The sequence below is a fragment of the Parasteatoda tepidariorum genome, chromosome 8 (assembly GCF_043381705.1).
Source record: "Parasteatoda tepidariorum isolate YZ-2023 chromosome 8, CAS_Ptep_4.0, whole genome shotgun sequence".
Taxonomy (NCBI): Eukaryota; Metazoa; Arthropoda; class Arachnida; order Araneae; family Theridiidae; genus Parasteatoda; species Parasteatoda tepidariorum.
Window position 1 is genome coordinate 10,247,963 of NC_092211.1, and position 12,252 is coordinate 10,260,214.

Here is a 12,252-nt window from a genome sequence, read left to right on the forward strand (position 1 = left end):
AAAAATCCACAAGAAAAACCAGCTACAAACCCACTAATACGCCATAAAAGCGATAATCCAATCCTCCTTAAATGTTAATACAATTTATATCCACAATCTACCCAAAAAATCCCATTTCAAAAGGATCAATAAAAATTTCTCATGAAATATCATAATTTTGATTGCATTTAAATTTTATCACAGTGGTGCCATCTATTGAAAAATAACCCTTCTTTAAAAAGTATTGATACAAAAAAAATACAATAAATTCCTATTTATTACAACGTATAAATACTGGTTTGACGATGATTTTAATATGAATGTAAATACTGAGGAAGAAAAAAGTATTTTGTGACACGTACATAGGCAGGATATGAAAAATCATGGAGAAAGAAAAATCATTTGACCAATGGCTAACCACTGATCGTAATAAGGCGATCACAATTTTTTCGCTGATTTTTATTTTTTTTAAATTTATTTCAACGCACGATGTCAAATAACACACGAAAATAAAAAAACACAGCCATTTCCTGAAGAAAAAAAAACACTACCCATATTTGTTTCTTACATTTTTATATTACTTTCAAACTAAATGGTTTCTCACCCAACACATAATCTACGGGAACTTTGTTGAGTGATGCTAATTCAGTCGCTGTTGTGATGAACTTTGCTCGAGAATTTCTGCTCTTTGAAAATTTAAAAATACGATTTTANATAAAACTTCCTAGAACATTAAGCCTGTTCACTTATCGCCTCCTAAGCCTAACATAAGCGGAGGGATACACCGGAAGTTTTCTTAATTTCTTCTGGTTTTAAGAAGCTTGTTATTGTTTACATTCAATCAATCATCCATTTGATCGACACGGTTGCACCAAACTCAATGGTTGCTTGCTTCCCTCTCCCATTTACACCTCCAATTCTGATGATTGGTTCCTTGCGTAATTACTCACCTATCGTTGAGTTCTTAACTTCAGGAAAATTTTGGTGTAAATTTGACAAACCTTTTGTTCTTTCTCAGGATTCAGACTGAAAACGAGAAAAAAAAACTGAAAACAGTCTTCTTGTCAGAAGTCTGTTTTCAGTCCTCGTATAAATGAATGCTTAATAATGTGTGCTTAGCCAAAAAACAAAGAGTCGTTTGGTCAGGGGTAGATGAAGACTTTTCCTACAATGACTTGGAATAAGGCTCTGATTTCCAGAGCTAAATTCTGAATGTTCATTCGGACTGCACTTTCTTCAAATCGTGAATGTCTCAGAATCCACTCTAGTGGTCTCCACTATTTTTAGAGCCGAAAAAAGTGCACGTGAGCGTCTTGTGGAGGTCGGGTGATTAGTCTGCCATTCAGTCAATCTTTTGATAGAGTAGTGTACTCATTGTTCTGAGAACACTATAAATACGAATCCCAGAGCCGTGTTGGGTGGGTCAGAGGATAGAGCGTTCGCCTTCCAATGAGGTTCGAATCCCAGCGATATGCAGGTCAATATGAATTCCGCACCCGGCTGGCATTGACCACAGTGATGACATAAAATATCCTCAGTGGTTGACGGATCATGGGTTAGAATCCCCTTGCCGTCAAACTAACCGTGGGAAGTTTTCGTGGTTTTCCTCTTCGTATAACGCAAATGCGGGTTAGTTCCCAAGAAAAGTCCTCCACGAAGGCAATTTTCTCCCATTATTTGATCTAGGAGTTCCCCTGTTTTCTGGATTGGGTTCAAAATTACAAAGATGCGGAGTTGAATATTAGTAGTCGTAAACCCAAAGAATTGGGTTGGTTATTCAACGACGGTTATAAAATAAAATAAAAATACGAATCCTAGAGCACAGTCATTAGCTCATAAGTGTACCTCTAATGCGCAGTTAATGTAATAGGCCGCATTACAGTAACAACTCATTAATCGTATTACATTGGAACATTTCTTATACGGTACATTTTCTACACTATAAAATGATTTAGTTTCAGTAGCAGGGTTCATCACCATAAAAAATTTTACTTTGAACCTGAAAAGACAGCCCCACCTTATAAAGGCCGACCATTCAAACATTTGAGAGGTCCCAATTTTCAATTTTATTGAACTAAAAACAGTTAGAAAATTTTAATAACAGAACAGTTGTATAATAGAAATATTCAAAGTGTCCCTGCATGGAGAGGATCTTTCGACTATGCAAACCTTCATCTATCAGAAGGTACTTCAAGATTGGATAGAGTTAGCATTTCTTATAGATTAGTGAATTGATATTTAATACTTGTAGTACCCCAAGTCAAAATTTTTGATGGTTTTCCATTGATGGACCAACATAGTCTTGATGGCAACCATGAATAATTCCATCAAGAACCATTATATTCTGTGATAGTTACCAACATAAGTAACCATCACCCCAATGTAGGAATTAGGACTTATTTATGATGGTCCAACACAAGAATAACAACTTGTTTTGATGGTTTGTTCATGCTGAGCCATCTGAGATTCCCTCATAGTTTCTTAGAAATCAAACGTTTGAACGATCATGAACCACCATCACCCCCATGTAGGAATTTGGACTCATTTATGATGGACCAACATAAAAAACAAACAAATTGTTTGGTTTCTTTATTCCTGAAAACCAGCAAGAATACGCATCAAACCATCATGGAAATGTATAGTTAGAGCCATCATGAACCAAGGTTAATCATCTATTGATTGGTCTATGAGAATTAAAATTCTCTTGAGGGTCAACCATCATAGTGTATTAAAGCAGCATTTTCCATCATGGAGCGATGGAAGTTTGTAGGCATATCAGAAACCATGAAAGCATAATTGAAAATTATGCTGACCATCAAATGATGTTGGTCCACTGAAACCAATATAAACCAAATTTTTTTAATGGGACCATCAAAAATTTTAACTTGGGGGTAGTTACGCCTCAGCTCCTAATAAAGCAGCCGTAAGGAGCTTTTGTATGTTTTAAGCATATTTATTTAATTTTTTTAAAGAGTTTATTTATTGGTTGGAATAATAGTTGAATCAGATTTAATTGGTAAATCGAACCGATTTTACCTTGAGGTCACGTCCGGGCAAGTCCTCCACGAGTTGCCTCGCCAAGTCTTTGCAGCGAGTAGCGTTTTTAGGCATTTTGGTGTCACTCTCCCAATCCCTGTGGGGACTGTGACCATAGAGGGCAGCTGGAGTGGCGTGAGTGACTCGTGTGGTAGTCACCAGTCCCGTGTCTTTACCTGGAAAAAAACTTTTTATGAGCTTTTAATTGTCATGCTACACTTATCTATTATTATAAATTGCGCCTCTTTTAACTTCAGAATAATTTGTTCTATCGTCCTGAAATTTAATCAGCGATGGAAAGCAAAAATCTGGCCCCCGATCCTAAATGCTATTCGAAATTTTCAATTAAAAAGCCGTATGAGCAGTTCGAAAAATGCAATTTTCTGCATTGTTCTATCTAGATCCATTTGTTCTATTGTCCTGAAATTAAGTCAGCGACGGAAAGCGAAAATCTAGCCCACGAATCCAAAATACTATTCGAAATTTTCAATTCGAAAGCCGTGAGAGCCGTTCAAAAAATTGAATTTTCTGATTTGTGAAATTTCCTGATTGCCATTGTTCTATCATTATTACAACTATAGATGATTCTTTTTTTCCAAATATTTTTAAGATCTATACATTGAGCAAATCTATACATTGAGCAAAAAAAAGAGCTTATATTACGTTTTCAATCTATATTTCACTCACCATAGACTCAGGTATCTATTTCATACTATCGATTAGAAACACTATAGTTATTACACTTTGTTAAGCTGCTTTAAGTAATAATTCAGTTATTGTTAAAAAATTAATTTCACATATTTATTTATTTGTTTGTGTATTTGATTAGATTCACTTTGTAAGTAATAATTTAGGTAGTGTTGTATAGTTATTAATATGTTAAGTACTTATTTAGAATAATATTGTATTTTTAGAGAAAGAAAAATTTAGTTACAAATAGATTTATTTTCGATCAAATTGGCTTTTGAAATTTTAAACACAAACTGTGCTATGGTGCTACACTCTGTCAAATCAATTATTAATGACGGAGTCAAAAATATCGAGATAACATGGAAAAAGTAACAAAGATTTTTAAAGGAAAAGAAAAAAATATTCAAAAATTTAAAAGTTTAGAAAGTTTTAAATAAGAATACGAGAGAGTTTGCAACAGTTTCTGATGTGAGCCAAAAAACTGTGAAAGCTTAGGCATTTTTTCAGTTTTTGCCTTATAACATTTAAATGACGCATTTGAGCCGTGGTGGTTCAGGGGGTAAAGCGTTCGCCTTCCAATGAGGTGAACCGGGTACGAATCCCAGTGATGGCTGGTTGACACTAATTCCGCACCCAGCTCACACCGGCTACTGTGCTGATGCAAAATATCCTCAGTGGTATACGGATGATGTGTTAGAGTCCCCTTGCCGTCAGGCTCACCGTAGAAGATTTTCCTGGCTTTCCTCTCCATGTAACGCAAATGTGGGTTAGTTGCATCCAAAAGTCTTCCGCGAAGGCAAAATATCTCATAATACTTGATCCTAGGAGTTCCTTTGTCTTCTGTATTGCTTTTAAAATGACAAGGCTTCGAAGTTGAACATTAGTGGTCGTAAACCCAAAAGATTGGGTCAACTGTCCAACGACGATTATAAAATGGTTAATTTTAGAACTATTGTAGGCCTCCTATTAAGCCAATAATTATTTCCCCTGGTGGGGTACACTAGTACCCAGTAATATAATGCATGGTCCAGTTTGAATGTTATGGATCAATATTAAGGGGAGATATAGGCACATGTTGTATTACTTCGAATATTGACTTCGAATTTCTTCATTTTAGCGCTATTCAACACGCTTTTATATACCTTTCTATAGGGCAACACTGTGGGGCCCTCTAATATGCCTATAATTATTTCCTCTGGTAGGTTACACTAGTACCCGGTAATATAATACATTGGTTGCGATTAAGAATGCATTATATATTATATTAAGAATATATGTGTGTGTTAGCTTATGTTTAAGAACATACGAAAAAGTTTATTATTTTCTGATCATTACTAGCAAAATAGGGTTATTCCTTATGTGGTTAAATAGAAGGAAAAAAAAGAGCCATTAAGGGATTAAGAACATAAAAGGGCAAAAAACAACAGTTCTTTCATACTGAAGTGAAACTATTAATTCTCACCTGCTTCCTGTGCCCAAGTGAGAATGGAGGGGAGCTCATTCCCGATGGAGGAATCGCAGTTGTTGATTTTGGCCCTGGCCGAAACACCAATTGCTCCAGAGTTAGTTTTGGTCCCCGTAAATAGAGCCGTTGCGGTAGATGCCGAATCGGGAACCTGATGGCTCACACTGTACGTCTATAAAAAAGAGAATTCAATGTCATCGAAGAAATGATTAGTTTATTTTTCAACGCAAATAAATCTCAAAGTTGCAAAAAAAATTTAACATATTTATGAAAATTTGCTGAAATAATCCCATCCTTTTTAATGCTTTAAAAAACCTAAAGGATACTACAGTATAAGTTTTTCAATACTTATATTACCTAGAGCAGTGTTCCCCAACCCCCGGTCGGCGGATCAAATGGCACCGGGGCTCCTATTTCATTGAAACTGAATTTAAATTCCTAGGTTTTCACCCCAAATTAAAAATATCTGTGTTCCATTAAAATTTCAGCAGTAACAGCAACCAAAACAAAGCAACGGAATAAACAACACATTTCGTGTGTCATTGTTTCCGATTAACCCCAGATGGAACCGTCTCATTGCAAAGAAACAATTTCAGGATTCTCATTGACTTAACGTTCAAATAAGTTAAAATGTTAAATCACTTTATATTTATTTTTTTGGTGTATAACAGTATTTTATTTTGAAGGCATGTTTAAATACAATTAAATTAAAATTAGTAAATTAAAATAATCAAAAATATAAACAATCAACGTCCCTCCCCCTCCAGCGGGTCACAGTGAAATTATCAAACGTTGACAGGTCCGCGGTGATAAAAAGGTTGGGGNACTTATATTACCTAGAGCAGTGTTCCCCAATCCCCAGTCGGCGGATCAAATGGCACCGGGGCTCCTATTTCATTGAAACTGAATTTAAATTCCTAGGTTTTCACCCCAAATTAAAAATATCTGTGTTCCATTAAAATTTCAGCAGTAACAGCAACCAAAACAAAGCAACGGAATAAACTGGACATAATCAACACATTTCGTGTGTCATTGTTTTCGATTACCCCCAGATGGAACCGTCTCATTGCAAAGAAACAATTTCAGGATTCTCATTGACTTAACGCTCAAATAAGTTAAAACGTTAAATCACTTTATATTTATTTTTTGGTGTATAACAGTATTTTATTTTGAAGACATGTTTAAATGCAATTAAATTTAAATTAATAAATTAAAATAATCTAAAATATAAACAACAAACCCCCTCCATCGGGCCGCGGTAAAATTATCAAACGTTTGCATTTCCGCGGTGATAAAAAGGTTGGGGAACACTAGCTTGGAGGATACAAAACTTCAAAATCATCTTAGCTTAAAAATAGGGATTTAAAATAGTGTTGCAGAGTAGTTTTGAAACTATTTAAAACATTTCACAATCAAGGATAAAGTGTGCTTTCTTAATAGAAGGATTTGTTGTAGTTTGTACAAAGTTGCACAGTTCATGAAGTATTGTTCCAACATTTAACATATATTTTTAACTTTTGATATCTAATGTGTGTGATCAGATTAAGGATTTTTTTCGCATTAAATATCTTTTAGATTTTAAGGCACATTTTATTAGGTCTGGTTAGAGATTACTGTTAGAGATTACTGCAGTTTTAAAAAAAATCTTGAATCCTGATTTGCTTTACCAAATTTTGTTTTAGTCTTACTTTTGCTACAACCCATTTGGTTGACAACAGCAACAAGAATAAATAATTAAAATGCATTTACAACATTAGAAACCAGAAAGTTCCTGAAATGTTGCCGAGCAACTGATCCACATCAATTTAGATTAAGAAAGTTAAATATAAAATACTCTCGATATCTCAAAGTTAAAGGGACGCTAAAAAAATTTCGAGATAGCGATTTTTCGAGATAAAATTCAGAACTAAATATGTTCTAAAAAGTAAAACAAAATTATATATATTTTTTTAAAATACTCTAAAAAGTAGAATCAAGAAACATAAGAATAATTACTATTAAATATGAATGGAATAATAGTTGACTACAAGTCTAACTATAACAATGATAATTTTACTTTTAAAAGTAAGACAAAACAATAATGCATTAAATAGAAAAGAATTAGTTTAAAAAGAGCTTATATTGTGATTTTTCCGAAAAATTTAATTTTATATTTAAAAAAAAGTGACATAGAAAAGTTTTGAGAATAAAACCTTCGACATAGGAATTCAAACTAACGTTAGGTGGATACATAATGCCATGAGGAAAAATATATTTTTGACATAACAAGGCTTTCGAGTTATCGAAGTTCGATATAACGAGAGTACACTGTATATGAATATCTATTACAATACTTTGTTCATCACAAGCAAAAAGAATACGATTGAAGAAAAAGAAGACATTCGGAAATGCATTTTATCGAATTTGAATATTCATTTTCTTACTTTTGAGAGGGCCACGTAGGGGAATTTTTCAAAGCTCAGTTGACTATCTTCCCCTGGACGATCTTCTTTCTGACCCTGAAACACCCTGGAGGCCATAACGGTGCTCACTCCCATGCCATCTCCCACAAAGATGATTATATTCTTCGCCACCCTCATATTCGGATAGATCCTCAATGAATCCTGGAGATCTGCTTGTCCCATCTCGAACCAGAAAGTAGGAGATTCCTCTGCAAAATAACAACAAAATCAATATAGATGGTTTTATAACCGTCGTTGAACGGCCGACCCAATTTTTTTGGGTTTACGACTACTAATGTTCAACTCCGTAGCCATGAAATTTTGAACCCAATCGAGAAGAGAAGGAAACTCCTGGATCAGAGGTATTGATTTGTTATGGGATAATGGAGCACTTTGTGACTAGACAAATTTAACGTGCATCAGTCACCATTTACTACACGGGGAGTCTTCGGCCGGCTGGGATGGAACCCATGGCCGACTGGGAACCCATGAACTCTTTGACATGGGTCCAACCGATCAGGCTATTCCTGCCAGACAGTGTAAAGCTAAGCACAGATGGCGCTAGGGTTTTAAAATGCACCGTAGGATTTTCGAAATACTACTTTCTACTGTTTTTTATGCCTAAGCTTGAAAAAATATACTGCTCAATATTATTATACTCGTAGTGTTTTGAATGTAACACTCTTTCAATTTGACTTTCAACGAAACAAGCAGCAACAAATGAAGACTGCGGAAGCTTACTATGATGCTACTCAAACAATAGCAAAATGATGCTGTATTACACAAATATAGCCAAATAAGGGATAACACTCAAAACATGGCTAACCTTGAACTTCATTTATGCTGTGATATTAATTTTGTTCAATTTGATTTAGGCTCGTGTCCTGTTAGAATTTATAAACTCCAGAAAATTCTTATGAATGTTAAAATGACGCGCAAATTTAAACATAAATCCCAATGATAAAACTTCCTGGAATATTAAGCCTGTTCACATATCGCCTCGTAAGCCTAACATAAGCGGAGGGATACACCGGAAGTTTTCTTAATTTCTTCTGATTTTAGGAAGCTTGTTATTGTTCATATTCAGTCAATCAACGATAGGATGAAATAAATCATTTTGTTAAAACCTATAGATGGCGTTTTCGGCACTAGGGAGCGCTGCAAACTCTTGACTGCCTATACTTCCGGGTTACCGTTTTCGGTGTGTTTTGAAGCCAACGTCGTCATTGTGTTTTGAGACTCTCTTGAGTAGCATTTCTTGTATACGGGTATTTGTTACTCGATTTATTATTTGTGTTTAAAAGAACAATCGTTATAAGAATCGTCATTTGAAGAGCTGTCATTTCAAAACGTAAGAATCGTCATTTGAAGAACTCTCATTTCAAGACGTAAGAATCGTCATTTGAAGAACTGTCATTTCAAGACGTAAGAATCGTCATTTGAAGAATTCTCATTTCAAAACACTAAGAATCGTCATTTGAAGAACTCTCATTTCAAGACGTGAGAATCGTCATTTGAAGAATTCTCATTTCAAGACGTGAGAACCGTCATTTGAAGAACTCTCATTTCAAGACGTAAGAATCGTCATTTGAAAAAAATAATTGTTATAAAACACGTCTTACCTTGTTAACAATATACAAACTTGGAAATTTTATTTGTATAACGAACTTAATCTCGCTGCTCAAAGAATATGCTAACACTAACGTATGATGGTGCCCGACTTGCAACAAGAGCAAACAGTAATAAACAAGTATTTTTATTATACTTATAATTTATATATTAAAGATTTTTAAACTTTCTACACATTAATCTTTTAAATTACTTGTAAGGGTTTATTTATACAAGGTTATTTATATTGCTTGTAAATAACCTTGAATAATCGTAATAACAGTAACAATAACTCGTTATTGAATACGGGATAATTTAGCAATGAAGTAACAGGGCAGGATTGTTTTTAAAATATTTCATAAATAAAAATTCCACACTCCTAAAATGAAGTTGTCGTTTTAAGTATGCATGTTTCCTGTGATAATCACAATAATACAATGATGCTATCAACAGAAAAAGTATTTGTATAAAACGAAAAAAAAGAGAAAGAAAAATGATTCAATCTGACATAAAACTTAATTGCATAAAAAAAATTATAGTATTCTTAAAATGGGATATAAAGTCTCCGCAAATATTATTGTTCACATATTGTTAAAAAAAAAAAAGAAGAGATATCTTTCTTTTCAACTCTTTACTTCACTATTATTTCGCTATAATCAGCTCATTATGCAGGTTTTAGTCAGCCGGGGAAGAGCTTTAATGACCATTTAATCGATTCAGGAAGCGTAAAACAAATTCCTCTAAAAAAAAAATCAATCAAAGAAACATTTGAATCGGTAATGCGAAAAAAAAAATACTTTCTTTATTACCTCAAAAGAATGATTTCATTAAAAAAATAAATAGTTAAATAAAGACCTCAAATCTACCTCAAGACGAAGGTTTGCGTGCTCCTGCCATGACACCCCTCATTGTTTCCAATCATTAAATTGCAAAGGGATACGGTTCATTGAACTTTGTACCAAGAATATCAATAAAAGTTTTGAAACTTTTTTTATATATATACACGCCATTCTTTTTTTTCTTTCTGTCAAACGCTTTGTTGTCAAATTGAAACGTCATAGTGATATCTTTATTATCTGTACGTTAATAGGCTTCTTAATTTAATGCTGATATTGAGAAATATAAATCTGTTTGCCATGCATTCATCTTTATTGCTACTAAAATAAAGACTTTATATATGTATAAGACGCATTATGAGCAAACGGGACGCAAGATTACAAGCGTGCAACGCTACTCTTTCAATTCCAAGCAGCATCCTTATGGGGCAGTTTGGATTTTGATTGTTGCCTTTCTTTTGCAGGTTTAGAAACTTATGAAATGCATCGTATTCTCAGCACTGATGTTTTATTTAAGGTAAAATGCCGTTGTCCGGTACACACTTGTCCGGTATTCTTTACATTGATGATTTTTAAGTGTATAAGGGTCGTTATCTGGTATTTTCTACATTAATAGTTTTTCAAATCTAAATTTTTTATTTTTTTTTATAACCATCGCTGAACAGCCAACCCAATTTTGGGTTTACGACTACTAATGTTTAACTCCATAGCCTTGTAATTTTGAACCCAATCCAGAAGACAAGGGAACACCTGAATCAAGCATTGGGAGAAATTTGCCTTCGTGGTGGACTTTCTGATGAAACTAACTCGCATATGCGTTACAAGGAGACGAAAACCCCGAAAACCTCTGACGGTTAGCCTGACGGGAAGAGGGACTCTAAATTATGATCCGTCTACCACTGAAGATATGTTTCGTCAGCACCGAGGTCAGTGCGAGCCGGGTGCGGAATTCGAATCAACCGCCCATGGCTAGAAGTCGAACCCGGTTCACGTCATCTGAAGGCGAACGTTTTATACTCTATAACCCGGAGCCACCACGGTTCTTCCATTCTAAATCATGTAAAATTCGTAGAACTAGGAGCTGGAAGGCGGGGAACCCTAGAGAGTTAATCAAGGTAAATAACCATAAAATGCAACCGAAGAACCCAGACTTCATTGACCAGATTTGCAAGTGGCCATTTTAAGTGCCTTACTTTTGAGGGAGGCGGATAGATCTTCCCTGCTTGCAAAATATGCAGTGTTCAACCAGCTTCGCCTGAGCACATTTTAATTTGCTTTGAATTTTCTGAGGTAGATCTTACACCACTTTTTGTTGCTGATTTTCTTGCGGTAAGTGGAGTCTTGGAGCTGATCTGACACATGTCAGATTAAGAGGATAAGCAACAACAATAACAACAACAAAATAATATTTTTAGAATCCAAAGAATGGGAACAATATATTAAATCTTAAAAAAACTGACATTCAGTTTTAAAATTCGCAGGCTTCTACAGTTTTCAAGAGATGATTTCAAAACATGTTACAATGACAGCTTCCACGTTTCATTGTGCTCAAAAAAAAAAAAAAAAATGAAAAAATTACTAATAGCAACTTTCCCAGGTAACACGAATAAAAGTAACATTTAAAAAACGTTTATACATACGGTGCCGATGTTAAAGAACGCACAATTATGTTTTCTTTTTCATTGTTATGACAGTTCATCGACGTTGGTGGTCCATTTGAAATCCCAAAGCTTAACTAATTGCTAATAAGTGACAACATATTTTTTACTTCACATTACTAAGCCGCCTTCTGTGGAATCTAAACGTAAGAAAAGTGAGAATTCGTGTACAAGCAAAATGTCTCACTATATATAATTATGATGTCACAGTTTTCCATTGTTGTTCGTGCGTTTTTATTGGCCGTAAAATCACGTGGTAGGATCCAGTTTTCATTTACATATTGATTTGGTTGTCATCAGCATAAAATTAATAAAAGTCATAAAAGTTATTTTTGTATCCTCAATTGGGTATAATATAGCCTAGGTCACAGGTTGTGTTGTTCTACTAAATTTAACCCATGAACGGAATTTTCTGCGAGCCTAACTTCAAGCCACAAATAAACAAACGAAGTGTTCGATCGTTTAAATAGCTGCTCGCCAGATTTTATTGCATTATAAAGAAAAGTTATTGAAACTAAATACAACTAAATAAACAACAA

The 12,252-nt window shown here is 34.4% G+C and overlaps 1 protein-coding gene across 1 annotated transcript in view; it reads right to left on the reverse strand.

Moving 5' to 3' along the window:
- LOC110282386 (alkaline phosphatase, tissue-nonspecific isozyme) overlaps positions 1–12,252 on the reverse strand; it is a 68,098-nt gene that overhangs the window by 16,405 nt on the left and 39,441 nt on the right. Inside the window, exons 2-5 of the mRNA XM_071184493.1 lie at positions 7,594–7,820; positions 5,168–5,342; positions 3,016–3,191; positions 584–665 (exon numbers count right to left, since the gene is read on the reverse strand). Of these exons, the coding sequence (XP_071040594.1) occupies positions 584–665; positions 3,016–3,191; positions 5,168–5,342; positions 7,594–7,820 (660 nt within the window). The remainder of the gene's footprint in view (positions 1–583; positions 666–3,015; positions 3,192–5,167; positions 5,343–7,593; positions 7,821–12,252) is intronic.